General features: G+C 38.0%; 2 protein-coding genes across 7 annotated transcripts; one reads left to right on the forward strand and one right to left on the reverse strand.

The window, feature by feature from the left end:
* Positions 1–101: 101 nt before the first annotated feature.
* Positions 102–11,461, reverse strand: LOC111247873 (DNA topoisomerase 2-alpha-like). Its single transcript, XM_022799372.2, has 22 exons — positions 11,253–11,461; positions 10,586–10,783; positions 10,064–10,241; positions 9,638–9,774; positions 9,262–9,407; positions 8,744–8,914; positions 8,010–8,371; positions 7,646–7,872; positions 7,414–7,503; positions 6,878–7,097; positions 6,588–6,724; positions 5,970–6,173; positions 5,602–5,828; positions 4,832–5,099; positions 4,369–4,539; positions 3,721–4,026; positions 3,090–3,372; positions 2,472–2,665; positions 1,946–2,080; positions 1,416–1,763; positions 1,132–1,267; positions 102–700 (listed from the first exon to the last, which is right to left on the reverse strand). Exons 1-22 carry the CDS (start codon positions 11,298–11,300, stop codon positions 531–533), a joined length of 4,356 nt encoding a protein of 1,451 aa, XP_022655107.1. The 5' UTR covers positions 11,301–11,461; the 3' UTR covers positions 102–530.
* Positions 11,457–19,048, forward strand: LOC111247874 (nucleolar MIF4G domain-containing protein 1 homolog). Of its 6 annotated transcripts, XM_022799374.2 has the most exons (11): positions 12,534–12,682; positions 12,868–12,952; positions 13,617–13,952; positions 14,233–14,548; positions 14,800–15,955; positions 16,200–16,371; positions 16,516–16,761; positions 16,903–17,085; positions 17,399–17,614; positions 18,003–18,193; positions 18,444–19,048. In XM_022799374.2, exons 3-11 carry the CDS (start codon positions 13,638–13,640, stop codon positions 18,691–18,693), a joined length of 3,045 nt encoding a protein of 1,014 aa, XP_022655109.1. In that variant the 5' UTR covers positions 12,534–12,682; positions 12,868–12,952; positions 13,617–13,637; the 3' UTR covers positions 18,694–19,048. The 6 variants fall into 6 exon arrangements, with proteins under 6 accessions (XP_086840319.1, XP_086840321.1, XP_086840322.1 ...); XM_086984193.1 differs by lacking the exons at positions 12,534–12,682; positions 12,868–12,952 and adding an exon at positions 11,457–11,694; XM_086984195.1 differs by lacking the exons at positions 12,534–12,682; positions 12,868–12,952 and adding an exon at positions 11,457–11,694 and having other exon boundaries at positions 18,478–19,048.
* The last annotated feature ends 949 nt before the right edge of the window (positions 19,049–19,997 follow it).

The raw sequence follows: 19,997 nt of genomic DNA on the forward strand, positions 1-19,997 counted from the left end.
CTCTGACAAAACTGCCAACTTCAGGGACCTAAAATTTACTTAAATAAATTAAATAAACCTGAAATTTGTTTAAATCCAATTGTCAAAAGCAGGCTCTGTAATTGCTGTAATCAATTCCATAGTGTTTTTATTTTTATTAAAAACTTCTGTCTGGTTTGTATCTATACTTCATTATATACAGACGGGATAAATCGGACAGGATACATACGATTATGTAACACACGTATATAACAAAGAAAGTACGTTAGAATGCTTTAGCATAAAAGATTTAATGGAGAAAATATTCTGTGAACCTTCGACGTGCTACATGTCAACCAGATATTGGACTTTTTGGTATCCTACCCTTTAAAGGATACCCACAATAAATTATAAACATAGTATTTTCCCCACTTCTGAAGAAGCGCGTTCGTCATGTTGTGTAATGTTGATTCACTCACGCCGTTAACACCAGGTAAATTGAGGTTGACCGTAAATTCGCATCACACATGCTACACGGGACTGACGTCTTGATAAGAAAAATGTGCATCATTCTAGTAATCCGAATCACTGCCGTCAAAATAAGTAACTTTTTTGACAATAGCCTTCTTTTTCTTCGTCTGGGTGTCTGACTCATCCTCCGATCCAGAAAAATGCATCTTCTTTCTTTTAGAGGCGGCAGCCGATTGAGACTTGTTCAAAGAGGCCTTTGTCGAGTGTTTACCTATGAAACCCAACAATAAATTTAGTTCAAGCTGTACACACTTGTCGAAGAATCACAATAATTGAAGCCGTGAACCGAGCTTCTCGTGTTAGTTACAAGCGCTGTTATCTTTTACAGAAAACATGTTTAGAAGTTCAAAGCAACTGTTGCTCGCTGCCAGTTGGTTACCAACAAAACATGCTTATCCAATAACTTCAGAAATTTTTTAAGGTTACATCAGTGAGCTTACACGGTTCACCGGTGTAACCTTAAATGTCTATGTTGCTACTAAGTGCGTAAATAGGTGTTTGAGAGTCCTCAGAGGAACCTCCTTTACCATGTGACCCCTTCCATATGTAGAGAATATTAAAATAACTTATAACGTGAAAGATAAAATACTGTCAAGTTAATATCGGCTAAAAGCACGAATATAAAATCATACCGAAACTTACTTGAAGTAGTGTTAGAAGCTTGAGTAGATTTTTTTACATTTTCTGCTCGTTTCGACAGGGGAGCGAGCTCTTCATCATCGCTACTGAGTATCTGGCGTGACGGCTGTTTCCCCTTGCCCTTCACTGGAGAATTTTCCTATAAAAGATGGCCAATATAGCATAATTCCATTTAAAATTAACTCAAAGATCATCAATCTCCTATACAATATTAGACTAGGACTAGTATTAGGCTCCCGCTTCTGCAGTTAGGAAAGGCAATAAAGTGAGACCTGTTACTTCCTTACCTTTTGCTGCTCATCGAGCTCAGATCCAGATGATTCCGCCATTTTCACGGCAGCTTTTGCCCTCTTCGGCACGTCGCGCGATGGTGCTTGGGTCGGAAATTGGCTCAGTTCGGATCGTTTCTTATCGATTTCCGCTCCATCCGAACCGTCACTGAAGCTAAAATCACCAGCACTCTTGTCTTCTTCCTCACTTGTGCCACTATCCCACATCTCTTTTTTTGGCTTTTTCGGTTTGAAGTTCAATTTTTGTTGCTTTTTATCTTCCTTCGTCTCTTTAGGCTCCTTTTTGATTTTTTCTTTCTTAAACTTAGGTACCCTTTCGACTTTTGGCTCTTTCCGTTTTGCACCCTGCAACGACGGCATGACGATTAACACCATATTATGCGATCAAAAGCTTATTATGATGGACTTGTAAATTAGCTTATTTTTGTTTGCTCTGTGTTTACATTTGCATGTAGAAACATCTATTGTGAAAGTGAATTTTGGTTCGTTACATTTATTCGTAATTTAAACAGAATATCAGTGCATACTTGTTGTGCGGCCTTCTCGATCTTATCCAGCAATTCCTTGTCGATTTCAGGAGTGATACGGTCGCCCTTTTCTGTGGCTTCACCTTTAAGCATTTTGCCTTTGGCACCTTTTGCAGAAACCATTTTTGTAGTTTTCTATAGTTTTTTAAACAGATTCGTAAGGAAAAAAAAAGTATTAATTAGTAGGTGAAAATAAATTACCATTAGCTTAATAACAGTGACAATCGGATTATAATTAGGTGTGTTTACTGCTCTGTACACCAAGATATTCCTCTGCACGTCAACTTAAACATTTCAAGAGGAATACACAGGTAAGAACAGCACTCCGAAGTTAGCCAATGTGAGCACTACTCAAATATCGCGTTGAGATGATTATTCGATTTTTAAGGCCTTTCGTCGTCATTTTAAAAACAAACCGAAGTTAAAATGATGAGTTGAAGTGATAGCTTTGCTGTCCGTGAGAGTACAGATGCGACCTATATATGTAATTTTATCGGTATGCCTTTGATACGTTTCAGTAACTAACCTTTTCGGCTTTGTCCATTTGAGACACCTCTTTGGCTTCAACTTCTTCAAGTTTTTGCGCGAATGCGTCCAGATCCTCGCTCCAGAGATCTTTGGGCGTTTTTCTACGCAACGCCTCCAGCTCTGCGATTTTATCATCTCGCTTCTTAAGCAGCTCTTCCTTGCGCTCCAAGGTTAAACTCCACATGGTCATACCTAAACAAAATCAAATATTAATTTGGACTCAAGTTAGTTGCACGAGACACACAAGTAACCTAGCAGGGACAGAATCCGGCCTTCTTTTTTGTTCAGTTTTTATTAGTTACCGTCGATCAAAATTGCCGCGGGCGTCCCATCGTAACTTATAGGTTTGCTGTCTTTATCGTACATATATTATACTTCTTTAAATGTCATCTAACGACTGGTTTTCCCATTTTCGGTGTTGCCCAAATTAAGTTATACAACAAAGACCCGAACATTTTAAGTTCTCGACGAAAAGTTTTTTGTATTTCTTTCAAAACAAGTAATTAAAAAAAGTAGTTTATTATATGATAGTAATTGGTATTATTGATAAGCCAGTCGATTGTCACACAACGAATTTAGTGCTGTACTGCCTGTTTGCTTGTTGTTTTCTACTTACTGAGAAGATAATCGTAGTCCTTCGCAAGAGTGTCCTCACGATTGGCACCACCTTGATTACTTGAACTGCTACCCGCTTGCGAATCGCCACCTTGACTCTCCTCGTCGTCATCATCATCGACACCTGCTTCGGCCTCTCGTTCTTGCTCCGTTTTCTGGGCCTCTTTCCACCGAAGCACAGGGTCAGGATCATAACCTCGGTCGATAAGGAGCCGGATCAGTTCTTTCCTTTTTTTATTCTCAACCCGGATTTTATCGTCGCATTTTTCCACAATAAAGCGCGCCTGTACTCATATAAAGATTGATACCAATTACAGAAATTCCAGAATTATCCGGACGGCCCTGATTTAAATGTAGTTACTGAAAGCTGCCAGACATGACAGGCAGGAGCAAAGGGATCAAAATGAAAGTGCCCATATAATAAGGCAGGGCGCACAGAAGTGATAAAATAAGGAAAACTTTTACATAGAAAATCAATTATTGAATGTCTGAGTGAAAAGTCGTGTATTGTTCCAACACGCACACAGACACATAGCGAAAACGATTTTTCAATGAATTCAATATCATATGTTCCACTTACAGATTACCCTGCATTACTGGGCAAGAGACAACAAAACGCCTGTGCAACCAACCTGATTGGTTAGCCGACTCGCTTCTGCGGATAACAGTCCGATGAGATACTCTTTCCGCATCACGTAGCCTTTCAAGCGGACGTCATAGAACTCCTCAAGGATTTGTTCAGGAGAGTCATAGAACCGAATACATCCGGTGGAATCGAATAGGACCATCGAGGTGGTGGCCATTGTTGTCTGCAGTTTGAAAACCTTGTGCATACCGTCGGAACGTGCCTTTTCGAAATTGGCCGCGTCCATGGTCACAACGAAGTTCACTTTGGTATCTGTGTTGTATTCTCTATAGTCCGAAATAATGCCGGGAACCTGGAAGGTTGTTTTTTTTTCAAAGTACATAAGTATATGAGCAAAAAGTGCATCTGATTAGTGGTTTACCGTTTCGTTAATCGGATAATCTAACTTAGTCATTCTGCTATAAGAAGTGCTGCCTATGTAATGAGCTTTATTGAGTTCTAGGCCCATTCCAACATGCACCGCATTTCAGCATGCATAAACTTTCCATTCTTATCGTCCACTCTTTAAGGATGAAATTTTTGAATTTCCATGATGAACAATGATGAATTTGATTGCCTGAATTGTCCTGTTGTTACTAAAATATGTGACGTGACGTTAATAGTACCAAACAACGGTAAATCCCGCGGCACAAACCTTTTCAGATCCGTGCAGTAATACCTCAAGGACATTCTCTTTATAAGCTTGTGTCCACACCTTAACGGGCAACTCGGTAATCTGAACGCGGTTATTATTCAGCAGCGACACTTCGCCATGAATCACGATGCGGTTGCCGGCGTCAACAGTGGCAATCTCACCTTCAAAGCCCTTCCAATACAGAAAATAATTTAAATTTTAAATATTAAAAACAGTCTAATACTGAAAACGTTGGTTTTCAGTATTAAACTGTTTTTAATACATTGGCTGCAATTTTCGTGCGAATACGGTCACAATCTATAAGACACTTAGAAAGACAGATGCTTTTGCTAGGTCAAGTTGATCTCTTTCGCGGTGCTGTAAAAGACCTGTATAAGATGAAAACCCATTGCCCATTTTCCTGCTGACCAAAATAGCGTATGTGAGTTGCACCCGGATTGTAGATAAATGAGAAATCGCTTACTTTGTACCATGGTTGCATTTTCTTAAGAGGCTCGTCGCGTATTAAGCGACGCACGTTAGCCATTACGTCCCTTGGATTATAGTTCGGGATCTTTGTACTCCAACCGGTACCGATGCCTTCTGCGCCATTCACAAGCACCATAGGAATGATCGGCAAATAATACTCCGGTTCGATTTTTTGATTATCGTCGTATAGGTTGTTCAAAATAGGATCGTCCAAAGCGGGAAATATGAAACGTGCCAATGGCGAGAGTTTCGTGAAGATGTACCTGCACGTGAAAAATCACGATAGGCATCCCATTACATAAAACTTAATTCGCCTTAATAAAGGAATAAAATTTCAGGAACTTCGGCAAACCGTAACACAAAAACGCTGAAAGGAAGTTTAGTTACTCGCAGAAAACATACGTTTCAATCTAATTATAATTGCTGCGGATAACCTATGAACTTTGTTCGCTTGGATGCCTTGGCATAGGGAATAGGGATGGCAGGGGAGAAGTTGAAACATTAAAAACATAAGAAACGAATATTGGATGCTTGATAATTGATTACCCTAATGATAGAGCAAAGGCCTCTAGCTCAATGTTATCGAATTCCCGTGAGCTGCAAATTCCAAAGCATTGAAAATATGTTAATGATTGTCATGACCTAGCGTTGGATTTCTTGGCGTTTCGACATTTCGCTCAAAGGCTCGTATTTAAGGTCACTTAGGAACATCTTCAGGATCGAGTTAATTTGGTTGCTATTACTAAAATGTAGAACAAAGTTCACCTGGGGGACGCCGAGTCTTTGCCGCCTTGAAGACGAGTACCGAATTGACCGATTGGCTGTAGAAGGTTGATGTTGTTTGAGCCAACGAAATTTTGAGCCAAATTGATGATCGTCATCATCAGACTCTGTTCACCATGGTGATAAGCCGACATCTCCGCGACAGAACCCGCTAGTTGAGCTACCTTAACCTCCCGTTTGTCGTTTCGTTTAAGGCAAGTAAATAACACCTTTGGAATATTAAATGGTAGAATAAAAATGTAAGCGGTTTTACAGTAAACAGAAGCAAAAAGACCGGTTAAAAAGAGTTTATCAACCGTTGTAAAAACGCTGGTAGGACCAAATACACTTACAAATATATAAGCATTTACCTTTCGTTGGCCTGGCTTTAAACCGTCGACAAGCGAAGGAATCGACCTTTCATTGTCCATGTTCGAAAAAAGGATGAGTTCTTTGTGAACAAACTCATGGAAAGATACGGCTTTCGTATCCTTGTTGTACAGGTAAATTTCAGGCAGACCCATCTCGCGGCGCTGTTTCCTTTCTTCCATACCTTGCGTTAACCATGTTTTGCGCTGGAAACTCAACGAGCGTGTTGTGTATTAATGCTAGTGGAATGAAGTACGTAAACGGACATCGTTTCATAACGAAATATGATCTATTGCAACAGAACTGAGTGATTTGAATACAAGTACTAAGTAATAGCACGACGCAAATCAGGAGAATTTGAAGAATCGTTTATTAACATTCGTCTCAAAAACCGACATAGACGTCTTGTCTAAAATACAATTTGACATGACATGAAAAATGCACAGCGCAACTAAATTTGGCAGTCAATTTCGTAGATTTACATTTAAAGAGAAGAAATAGCCGTAAAATCAGGAACAAGCAAGCGCCGACACATTGAAGAATTTGTAATAGTTAAATGATTGATACAATAATCAGTACTATTAACTGTTAACATTTTCTAGTTTCTACTATACACTCACCTCTTCTACCATTTTCTTTGAGAAAGCAAGAGTAATTGAACTGTCATCTTCGGCCCCAGTGTACCGGAAGGGGATTCGATGCCGGGTCATATTAGAGAAATACTCCTTGGCCTCTTTAGCAGTAGATGTACCCAGACCTACGGAAACGGCAGTTCGACGTTGAAACGAGTGAAAAAAACTTTCCTAATATATGAACTGAGTGGAGATCGCTGGAGTTTATTGAAAGACAGATTAGAGATTTAGGCTAGGCTTAGTTTAGCTTAGGCAAAAAATGTTTCGAAATATTGCACCTTTGTAATATTTGATTCTCCAAGTATTCCAGTTCGGAGTAGCTGACTTCCACTCTTCGAATTCTGGTAATGAAAAAAAAGATAGTTCTCGATTGGATCCTTTGAACGCTTTCACAATCGGAGTAATGAATTCTTCAAGAAAATCCATTCGCAACAGTGAGGGCCAATTGTGGTGCACAAAGTTTATCAAAAGGCCCTTGATATGCGAGCCGTCTTGATCCTGTTCAGGCACCATGTACAAGTGATGTTTAGTCAGTTTGTTTTTCAACCGATCAAAAGCAAATTCACTAAATGGTAGAGTCCCATTAATAACAATTTTTTTTTCGATAAAACTGACAGTATCATTATCTCCAATTTGAAAGACAACAATAGTGGATTATCTAAGTATGAATATAGCTTTTAACTCCATACTTCGAAAACGTTCGTCTCACGTAGTGAGCTTTTGAATGAGAACAGTAGCTTTGTTCGTAGCTTTAATTTCGTCTTATATGCGATTACCGTCGATTATAATTCGTACACAATTCATGAGTACAAACCTGATCGGTCATTATCATTATTCTTCCATAACGAAGGGTCTTCATATCCTCTGAATTCTCGTACTTTTTTTTGTATTGTAGACCACAAATCTGGAAAATGGAAGAAAGTCATTGAAGTTTTCCTTACTGTAACAGTTTGACTGACAAGATTATTTCAGGGATACTTTAAAAACCCACAACAAAGACAAATAAGGGTACCTCTCACATCTAATAGTAAGGTCGATTGGGTTACCTTGATGATGTTGTTAATCTCCGCATTTTCTAACAACTGTTTGGTTGTTGCTTCACGTACGTTTAGCAACTTTCCCCTCAGGGGAAAGACTCCATATCTATCCCTTCCAATTACTCCAAGACCTGAAACTGCCAATGTTTTAGCAGAATCTCCTTCAGTAAGAATGAGGGTGCAGTCCACTGACTTTGCCGTACCGGCATCATTTGCGTCCTCTAACTTAGGTATGCCTGAAAATACCATACCACAACATATACATATATCTGGAAGCGCCCCAAATCTAGGTTTGCAGAACTAGAATCAAATATAAACTGAAGCGGTAAGAACAAAACAGCACAACGTAACACTAGCTTACAAGCAGACATACCTTTGAGCTTAGCATGTTTAGTTTTGAAACACTTTTTTGTCATTTCCTTCTGCGCTTTGAAATGGACAAAGGTCATAATGGCATCGACTATTCCAGACTTTAGCACACCGTTATAAAACTTATCAGATAGCTCACAGGTTGAGCCAAACTTCTTCACTTGCAGTGTCATATACTCCTTTGTCTGTGAGTCGAACGAAGGATTTTCAATCAGACAGTTGACAAAGATCCACATGTGATCTTTCATTTGCTTCTTTGAAATATTGACGCCCTGCTTATTCTTTTTTTTAATTTGCTCTGAAAGTTTTTTTGTCACTGCGTCCATGACATAGTCCACGTGAGTCCCGCCTTTCGTAGTGGCGATACTGAATTAGAAAGACAACAAGAAAATAAGCAATTTGTATTTGGCCTCACAGTCATAGTAAATATTTTTGAAGTGTGAATTTTTTATTCGGGAGCATGGATGTGCTTATGGTGAAGCAATATTCACATAGATATTTCTGTGTTGCCGGAACGTTCATGCATTTAACCATAATCTAACATTTAATCATCTGTGTGATTTAAGTATGATAGCATAGTACCAACCAAATTGGAAGCACTTGTCCTAAAGTGCAGGTACTTAACAGTTACTTTTTTGAAGTCGAAATTCCTGCACTTTTTTTAAAACCAATTAGAACATGTGAACTCAAATGTGATAACAGTATTAGGAGTTTTGAATGCTCTTCTCGATTAATTACTTGTTAACAAAGCTCATTTGCTTGAATTCGCCTTCAGGCGAAGGACAACAGGCGACTTCCCAACGGGGGCTGACCACTTCATGAACTACCGTTAAAGGTTTGTCGTCATCTTCACTGACACACTTGGACGTGAACATCTGAACGTAGTCCTTGAACGTCCTGATTGGAAGCCTAATATTGCAAACGACATGGTCATTGTCGAATTACAAATTTAGAGAAGTGGCTAAACGTGGAACCGATTGTTTAATGCTCAAACAAGAGTTGCTAATATATATATATATATATATATATATATATGCATTCACAAAAGGAAGCTACACTTACTTCCGCTATGCGGCGGAGTCCACCCACATCTTCTATAACTATCACAAAAGCATAAATCGCTGCACTAGCTAATTTACAGCACAAAAACCTATTATTTATATTTATATTTATTTATATCCATTTTCTTCATTTATAAACATGATTGAAATAAATAAATTATCGTTATTATCCATTTCTATAACAATAACACTTACATTTCTCCGTTGAGATAGACTTTTACACCAGCAGTGCACCCAGCAACATCGTATGCCCGTCGACTCACGAGGGCTACGAAATCTTTGTCGAATTTATTCATGCTAAACTTTGATAGGTCTGGATGGAAAGTAACTTTTGTATAGTCCTGCAGTCGAGAATATGAAAATAATAACGCTTACCAGATCGTCTTTAGCAAAACTTTACTTCGCACTCTAATCAGATGCTTGCTAAACGTCGCCATGATAATATAGATTATAACAGCGTATACGCTGTGTATTTACGCCGCAATTATTTTGACTTCAATCTGCTATTTTCTATATAATACCTATTGTATTGATATTAAATTGTATCAATAGTGATTTTCCTAATGCATACTCTGTCTGAATCGGCGATCTTTGGATCTCCGGCTTTCGTCATGTTGTTAGTCCACGTCTGCTTGAACGCTTTTTGATGCTGGCGGGAAGATGTTTCCAAGGTAAACTTCGTCGAGAAGATATTGCATAGTTTTGCGCCTAAATTACGTATATGCAACGATATTAGTTTTCTAGTTGTAATCCATACATGGGCTTCGCATGAAGCTTAAATACATAGCGGAAGACGATAGTAAAAACGGTTAGTTTTTACTATCGTCTTCCGCTATGTTTTTAATAGACTGTTGTATTATTTGTTCAAATATTGCTAATTAACATACCGCCTATAATACATCTTTTGATGGCTTCACTTCAGTTAAAAAAAAAAGCAAATTTTGGCTAGTTAGTAACTAGCACAGAGATCTGTTCTACCTGTGTAACAGTTACGTACCATAACCATTGCGACCTCCGGTAACTTTTTTCTCATTATCATTGTAATTCGACGATGTCAACAAATGACCAAAAATTAAGGTTGGGACATAGCATTTTTCTGTTTTATGAGTTACTACAGGGATTCCTTTTCCGTTGTTCCACACCGAAATCATTCCTTTTTCGGCATCAATCTCCACCTGGTGGATATGCCATAGTGAAAAAGACCAACATATTAATATACGTCCACAGAGTCATTTGCCCATCGCAGTAATTCTTCTCTATTCGGGAAGACTATTCGCTATCTAACGGCCAACATCGCTGAACTCATTTTCATTATGACTTTGCTTCCATAAAAAAAACCCTCCACATCGAACAAGAACGTAATTGTCTTCTGTAATTTGCACATTGTGAGTTTGCAAGGAAGTAACAATGGTGCACGCCATCTTTCTATACTCCCATTGGTCGTTTCACTTCTTAAGGTGGAGCCCAGCTTCTGTCCCTTGATAGATTTACACATATAGCGATACCTTGAAACACTTGCCTTTATGCAATCCTGGCTCCTGTCGCGTTGCTTGTTATCGGCTGCATTCACAAGAATCTCGTCGAAGATCTTGTATAGTCCAGGCACAAATGTAACATCCCGGTATACCATACCCTGTTCTGGGCCGTCATACACCCATAACTTTCGCGTATCAGGCTCCACTGAGCCGATGTAAGTGTCGGGTCTCAACAAGATGTGCTGCGAATGACATTAATTTTATTAAATGCGAAGTCTACAGAATATCGTTTCTTTTGTAGCAGTTTTCTGCATATACACAAATGTATTTTCGGCTGCAAATCTCAGCTCATAAGCCCGAAATTTTCGGAAAATCAGACTGTTAAAGAAAAGTCAGAAAAGTGACTGGAAGAAAAAATGGTAAACGAATTTTCCATTCAAACCGAATTTTGATCTAGTCATGTATTTCCGTCTCATATAAAAAATACGAATACGTATATAGTGAACTAAAATAGTTTGGTACATTTTCGTCACACCTAGTAAGCTCGATTAATGTGCATGCATAAAATGGCGCACGAAAATATCTAAGATCAACCCAATCCAATGTTCGGCTACAGTATTGATCACATGAATTCCAGATTCAACACAACAACAGAATTCAACAGGTCGTTTGGAATAACCAAAAAAAGCATGTCTCGTTTATTAAGCTCACCTCTAGCTGTGACTTTTTTTGGTAAATTTTCTCAATGTCTTCTGCCATGATTTTTCAGAGACACCGCAGTTTAAATTTTCAAACCTAGAATTCGTTGATTAGCACTGTCAAATGCCACTTAATCATGGGGACCCCGCGAGAGCATGGTCTTTGCGTGGGTATTTCACCTCGAAACACTGCACGCGTCATACGATAACTCTTGATAATGACGTGCAGAACGACACATAACAAAAACAATGTAAGTAGGCTGCCGTTGCACGCATTGTCTCAGTCGTTATGGAATTCCGTAAGATTTGCTCCGTTCTGCTGTCAGCGTCCAGCAAATACGACCAAGTCGTTGTTTCCTGTTTATGGATATATCCTATGTGTGTTTATATATATCCTGTACAGCGGTACCAAATTTAATTGCTCAAGCGTCGACCAACAATCAGAATGCAAAACGGTTAGTTTTGATAATGATATGACAATTTTATTGAGCTAGATATGATCGAAGTATAGAAGAAGACTCAGAAACTGTTAAATTGTCCAGGGACATGAAATAAATAATGGTATATGCACCGACTCAAATGTAAATCTTTAAAGAGAACGTTTTCATGGATACCCTTTAGATCATAGACGTGCCTCTAATGTGATGTAAACCATATAACAGCGTTTGAAGACGTATTTGAAATTTTCCCTAGAATTGCCTAGAACAACCCTAGTTCCCTAGAACAACCAGTTAATAAAGGTTGACTACATCAATCGTTAACTGTGAATTTCTTTGTTATTGTAAGTTTTTCAAAACAACTAATCCGATTTTTCAGTGATTCTTTCTACTATTGAAATGTATGTCTTCCAAAATAGGCAGTAGATAGCATTGCGGTTATAGAGCAATCAGGACAGCATTCTGTAGTCCGAAATTCTATTTTCGATATGCAGATAATACTTAACAATTTATCATAATCCAAATGACTCATTATGCCTATTCATAACACACTTGCGATGTCCTTAACGAACGTAAAAACGGTAAAATTATGAATGAAATACCAAAAGTTTGTTTTCTCTTCTCGATATTAGCTTTCCAGCGGGGATGTGTTGCCGTTAAAGGCTTTCGGTCTAACAGAATTAATATCTATTGCATTGCGGCAAGTAATGTATAAAAACGCTTATTGCATAAGTAAACATGCCGAAGTACTACACGGCGCACTTAAACGCCTACCTGAAAAACGATGGTAACAGACAAAATCATTCACCAGACAATCATCATTGCTCGACCTACAGTAAAACGAATCAAAATAAATAGTTCCACGTGAGGTGTTCGACAACATTCGATTTTGTGCGCTAGTAGAAGCTTTGCTACCGCTTCATGCAAATTTATTTCACGTTATAATTCATTTTGTGCTGTCTTCATAATCGTTTGAATTATCATATCTGCACTACACTGAGCAAAGGTACCCTGTTGTCTGTTGGTCGATCTTTTTTCAAAGAAACAAGTGGAACTTATTTCATTAATAAGTAGTGCGACCTAATAATAAGCATATATGTAGATTCTATGTAAATATTCTAAATATTCTTAGCTATAGTTAAATGAGTTGGTAATGGAGAATGTTTGGTAAGTAAATGTATAAACTGGAAGATCCACAGGTATCGTGGTGCGTGGTGAAACGCTGTTGAAGATAGGAACCCAAGATAAGTAGACGAACAGTGTGCCATAAAACCTTGTAAATAATCCCATATAATATTAGTGTTGTTTATCATAATGAAAATGAAAATCAAAAGTCAATTCAAATGTTAGACAGTTTTTTGATGAAAATATCCCAAGTCATGAATGGCTACGAAGATTTTGCTTCCAAGAAAGGAGATTGCTTGGCTAGACATTACTGGTTAACTAATATGAAAAGTTGGCTTAGAAACGTGGCTTTGCGATGTTGTGAGTAAACTAATGACAGGGCGAAATATACGACAAAAATTTCTACCCATAATTTATGTAACGATTAGTCATAGGCATAAATAGACTTAAGTTCCTGAAATTAAATTACGTTATTAGAATCTATCAGCTCTAGCAAAAGGTTGATAGAAGCTAATCGTTTAACTGCAATACTCATCGCTTTTTCCTATGCACAAACCTTATATAAGTAATGCAAGACGTTTTTACAAACTGCGCTCAAGTTACGGATATCAGAACGCGACGTGCTGATGTATATTTCCATTAGATGTACGCTTGTGATGTATGTGTCAATATTATACTATTAAATATATCGCTTATTATAACAAGATATTTTTTATCTGCCAGGATACAACTTTTTATATTTGTTATAGTAATAAAATCATCATATTGTCAATGTTAACTGAATAATTTCACTTGGTCATATTCTTCTTTAACAGGGTCCATTGCCTCAACCAAAAATGAAATTTCGCAAAGGAGCTCGCAAGGAGCATCGTCAGCTACAGAAACAAAAGCGGCACGCCCAGTCTGTACGTTACCTCGAGTGGCAGCAGAGCGGTCACAGTAGTGGAAAGAAAATTCAGAAGAGAAAGGGGTCGATAAACATGCGTGGCATCAACGGCCAGATGAATCGGATTTTTACGCAACTTGATATTTACGGACGACTGGAGTTGAAGACACAGCCGCATGATAACAACCATAATTTCAAAAATTTTCAAGGCAGCAGGAACGATGCAGACGGTGATGACTCCAGTGCCGATTTTGGAGACAGATTGGTGTGTATCTCATAATTCATATATGATGTATAGTACGAAATACGCGTTCAGGTAAATTATAATAAATGAAGATGAAGTCTTACGTCTAGCTTTTTAAAATGTCTAGATGTTACAGATACATCCTGAATTAATTTAATGCAGGGTGCAGACGAATAATACGTAACCTGTTAGTACTTTTTTTAATTTTCTGGGCTTATTTAAAGAGGCATGTCATTTTCACCTTCTCGTTATTTTCCATGCTATGCTAGCTAGTTACCAGAATTTTTATTATCCTTTTTAGGAGCGTGCATACAATGATAGCGACGTAACTAAAAAACTTGACGTAAAGGAATCGCATGAGGATCGCATCAGCAGATTACTCCAGGAGAATGAGGCAGAAAATAAAGAGATAGCAAAACTTGAGAAGCTACTGTATCTCAATAAGCGAAAGAATAATAATATGCCGAAGTCATTTGTTGAAGAAGGGTTGGATTTCATTTTAGAGCTGGTTGACAAAAAATATAAAAAGAGATACAATGATGATATGGAACTTTTGGAAGAACAAGGAGAACTTGGTAATGCACTTGTCGGAGATCATCAAGAAAAAGATAACGAAGGTGGGTTACAGTCAGCGCTTTAGTGAGGATAGACATAAACAAAGGTGTTAACATTTATATGAGCTCGTTGAGATAGGATTCGCTACAGTGTTGAGTTAACCTGGCGACTATAAGCATCGTAAACTCTGCATTTACTTTCAGCGGTGTTTAACTTTAGGAACTCCTAAACGATATAATTCGAACTCAAAACTGCTGAAATAAATGTAGTCTTAATTTGAGTCAATAGATATATATTATAAATGAGTAATAAGTTTCAGGCAAATATGAGGACAGCTCTGCGGATGAGCTCACTCGGCAGAACGAAAAAAGGCGGAAAATTAAATTTGCAAATCAACCGAGCAACGAGTCTGAGCAGAGAGAAAGTGACAGCGAAGTGGGCATTAGTGATTCTGAAAGTGGTGAAGAGTTGGGCGTAGAGAGTGAGGAAGATTCGGAGGATGCCGATATCGTCGACAGCGACAACGAAGAAGGTTTTGACGAAAAAGATAGTGTAGATGAGACAGATAGCAAGGATAACAGGAGCAGTGACGATGGCGAGTACAAAGAGGACGTGACGATGGAAGAGCTAAAAGCTCTTCGCAATACAAATAGTGCCGGTATTAAAATATCAGAGAATATCAAAGTGAAATATCCAACAAGGACAACGAAACAGCAAATTGAGGAATCCGCTGACGACGTCATGAGGAATTTAAAAGCTATGCGCAAGGGTAAAGGGGGGCTTCTATCAGATGCAGCTGACACGACTAATGCAAGTAAAAGAAGACGAGTGGTTGAAAAGACCGAGCATACTGACTATGAAGATAATTCGAGTGAATTTAGCGAGAAAGAAGCGAGTGACGAAGATGATTTAAAAGACGATGGAAACGAACAGAATCTTGAACTTGATTATTCTGACGAATTTGGTAATGAGACTGTAGAGGAGAAAGAGCGTAACGATAGCGACAGCGAAAGTATTGTGGCGGATCATTTCATACGCAAGAGAAACAAAGTGGCTGCAGATGGCACGTACGAGGACATCTATGGACGAAAAAGGAGCGCCCAGGGTGACGTCGTCGATTCCGTAAATCAAAAGTACGTTCCTCCAGCGAAAAGACTCGCAATGGGCTGCGCCAATAACGACAACAACAAGATCGAGCTGGAAAAATTACAAAAACACGTTAAAGGTCAACTGAACCGTTTGAGCGAAACCAATCTCCGTCCAATAGCAAGCCAAATATCTGAGCTTTATTCAAAGCATTCGAAGAACAACGTCACGTCAATCTTAAGTATAGTAATCAGTGATGCAGTGTTCGGGCTCAGTCTGACGCCCGAACGACTCGTGTTAGAGCCAGCTCTCCTTTGTGCGCTGTTGCACGCAAACGAGGGCCACGAGGTGGGCGCGCAGATTCTTGAAGATGTCGTCGACAGGTTAATATTTACTTATTATGAAATTTATATCTCAAGTGTTTATGGTATCCGTTACGAGGGGCTGGGTAAATATAAGTCATATCTGCAAAACCGGTAATTTTCTTTCTATTGAATAACGAACTGGCATTTTGTGAAATTCGCTTTTACCACAACTTATTTTTAGTCATGGTTAGTTGTTGTACTTAAAATATGTACAAATAATAGCTAATTTTTAAAAATTTTTTTTTTACTTTTGTACGTTTAGGCTCAGATCACTCTTACAAGATAAGGAAGAACGCGTTAAAGGTAAACGACTGGAGAACGTGTTGCGTTTCCTATGTTACCTATTTTTATTCAAGGTAGTCGGCCACAGTATTATCTATGGAGTTTTAAATAGGCTCGACCCGACAAGTGAGCATGACGCTAAGCTTATACTGGTGAGTTAAAGCGACAGTTATAATCCAGAAAAGATGTTTAACCGGCGTATCCCATGAATTCCGAATAAATAATTGTATTTTTATTGGAAAAATACAATATCTTGCTGGCCTGATTTATAATACTGTAATTTTGTTGGATTACAGGCTGCGCTGAAAACGTGCGGCTTTGCTTTGCGCAAGTGCGACCCGGTCGCTTTGAAGGAACTTATCATTTCACTGCAATCGAAGTGCCGCGATTCGAGTTCGTCATCCCAACATCGTTTCATGCTCAACACACTTTTTGCGCTCAAAAACAATAACATTTCGAAGATCTCTAATTGTGACCCTTCGCTGAGCGAAAGAGCCCTCAAGTCACTTAGAGCATGTCTTAACAAAGGCGCCGTGCTTCAGGTACGCTATTGAGAGGCATGGTTTCTATTTAGATCTGAGAACATTTAAACTGCTTCATTTATTCTATATGGAATCGCTTTTTTGAGGAAAGAGTATCTAAGGTAGCCGTTTTTTTTTGTATCGGTTTACACTTACTCTTAGGAGCTACATGTAACGTTGGAAGACTTATACGACGCTCGAATGAAAGGAAAATGGTGGCTGGTAGGTTCAGCTTGGACGAAGGAGCAGACAGAGAATGAGAATGGCTCAAATAAGGGTTCTACACAGGCGGCAATCTGCGTAGTGGATGAGCTCAGTTCAAAAATTTCGGACCTTGCTCGTAAAGTAAGAATTATTTGAAACTTGTTTAAAAAATAATTTAAATGTGTCCTCGCCTATTCGTGTACTGCGACAGTTTGGCTTATAATGCATTAAATACTTTTCTTTTCCGTGCCTTACAGTGACGCAAATTGGAGCAATGAATAATTGTGCATAAATGTATGGAACAAATGCCATTCATTTTTTTAAAATCCAATAGAGACACAATGATTTTTCGATGTGTAGTTATCGTCAATTGTATTTCTCACTTGTCATGTATCAGTTTCAACATAAGCTATTTTGTACCAAAATGCCTGGTGCGGCATAATGTTTACGACAGGCTGGAATGAACACGGATATTCGTCGAGCAATCTTCGGTATTATCATGTCTTCCGAGGACTACCTCGACGCGAGCGAACGCCTCCTTAGACTCAACCTTACATATGTCCAACAAAGGGAACTTTGCTACGTGCTACTACTATGTGCCGGGAATGAAAAGAGCTTCAATCCTTATTACGCCCATCTTGCACTTTTTTTCTGCAACAAACACAAAAAGGCAAGTGTCTTCAAATCTAGTTAAATAGCAATGCCGCTTGAAAAGAATGCGAGTTGTGTCTTCTAGAACTCTCGTTTTTTTTCACTATGGCTCCACAAAACAAATAGTTTGGTTACTTTTCTCGTGTTGAGATAACTCCCTGGGTTATTCAGGTTCACTTTCAAGATTTTTGATTATCTACAAATTTAAACTCGACCGTCAGACTGACAAGTAACGATGTTACAGCATATTGAGGATCTGGTTCATCTGTTAAAACTGCGTATGTATGTAGTTAATATTTATATTTTAATAATATAATATAATATTATATAATAATTGGTGATATATATGTAATATATAATAATAATAAGTTAATAATATATTGACTTTTTCTACTTGTCTATTCTAGGAGTTCTCGATGACTCTTCAATGCGCTATTTGGGACGCCATCAAAGCTATTGGCTCGTACTCTGAGAATAAAGTAACAAATCTTGCACGATTTACGGCGTTGCTCGTCTACCGCAGAGGTTTGCCGTTATCGGTTCTCAAAAATGTTGAGTTTGTTGACTTGTCAAACAATAAAGTCATACGATTCCTCAGGTGAGAAATTCGGAAAATAATATAATATATTACTTCTAAACATGAATATCTAGTTCACCCAATACGGTTAATTTCCAAAAATGAAGATTAGTTCTTGTATATAGTATTGAACGTTGTTTAATACTCAATGCTTTACCCGAAGAAGCCTAATGAAATTGTAGCTACATTTCTAGATACTATAATTGCTTTGAGTATCACGTACGACTTTATTACAATATAATCCAAATGTCTATTTGGCTAACATTTGCAGGGTTCTTTTGTTAAATGTCTTATTAAATCTAAAGAGTGAAGATGTTTCGGTCTTGTTCGCAAAAATCGCTCTGGCAGGACCAAAATTGGAACTTCTCAAACAAGGACTCGGTATTTTCCTCAAAAGATTCCTTTTAAGTAATATGCACCTGGATGATGCGCAAATGAAGAAAGTGAAAAAGAACATCGAAGCGGCTGAAGAAGGTCTCAGTACACAAATTGAAAAATCTGAAGTTGACATATTTGAATAGGCAATTAGGTATTTACGTCTAAAACTGATTTATTATATCCACGACGAGGAAAACTAATTTATTTTCTATTAAAACCCGTATCATCAAACACGGTGTTATGAAAAAACATTAATGCATAAAATCTCGTTCGAAGTTAGTGTTGTTATCATCTGTTCATTTGGGGACTAAGTTACTGGTATTCAGTGAAAGTTCTTTAAATGCTATGCTCTTTGATCCCTTTTGCCAAAGGCAATTGTGACGGAGAATCGTTTCTGATTTATATATTTATTGTTATCTAATGCTGTAGTTTTTTCAAAAATAGATGTGCACCTGTGTACATAGAAACGTAATAAATACGCAAAATCAAACCAGATAATGTGTAATTAATGCTTACAACTTTTGACGGCTATTCGTAACGAAGAACACGAGCCAGTTAGCTAAATATGATATGCAATTTATGATACACGCAAGAGACACTCTATAATATTACAAATATCGAAGGTGACTTGGATTAGTCCGCAAATATAAACGACTCACCATGTCATAACTACATCTGTGTTAACTGCACCAAAAACATTCTTCTTACAAATTTAATCGAAATTTCTTAGTCGTTGTTCAAGGCTTACATAATTATGTAAAAAAAACTCATCGTAGTTTTTAATAGGACAACGAAACTACGTGCGGTCTTAAATTTGGCCTTACTTAATCCTTATGAGGACTTTATATATTTGTTTGAGTTTTGTTTATTTTGTTTGAGAACATATATAAGCATATTACTCACCTGTGAGGAACAGGCCACAAAGCGATTTTTTATTATCAGCTTGATTTAATAAATACGTGTCGGTATATCATTGTTACTTTATTGTTATGTTGTTTGGTTTTTCAATCATATTTTGAATTATTGGTTATTCAGATTGCCGGCCTAGGTTGATATATGCAGTATAATGAATTGCCATATGAACTCTGCTTATCACGTCATATTTGAAACACATCTCCGTAAACTACGATCAACCAAAGTACTGTAAAGTCATTTATATATGCCGAGAAACAATAGAGTTCTTCGTTCGCAGATACTATTTTATCATACACACTCCGAAACTTCGTTCTGGGTTGTTTTCTCAAGAAAAGCTTGATCAATCGGATGAAACACGGAGCAACATTATGGATTCAGTGGGATAACCCCATCAGTTTATCGTCACTTTGATCTGTATAGTTGAAGTTACCTTTCTTGCTAATATATACCCTATGGAGCTAGAGAAGTTCTCCGGATTTCTTTCCGTAGTGCCAATCGTTCATAGTCAAGACTATACATCATGTACTCGCCT

Source organism: Varroa destructor, unplaced genomic scaffold (genome assembly GCF_002443255.2).
Source record: "Varroa destructor unplaced genomic scaffold, Vdes_3.0 BEIS01000003.1, whole genome shotgun sequence".
NCBI classification, from domain to species: Eukaryota; Metazoa; Arthropoda; class Arachnida; order Mesostigmata; family Varroidae; genus Varroa; species Varroa destructor.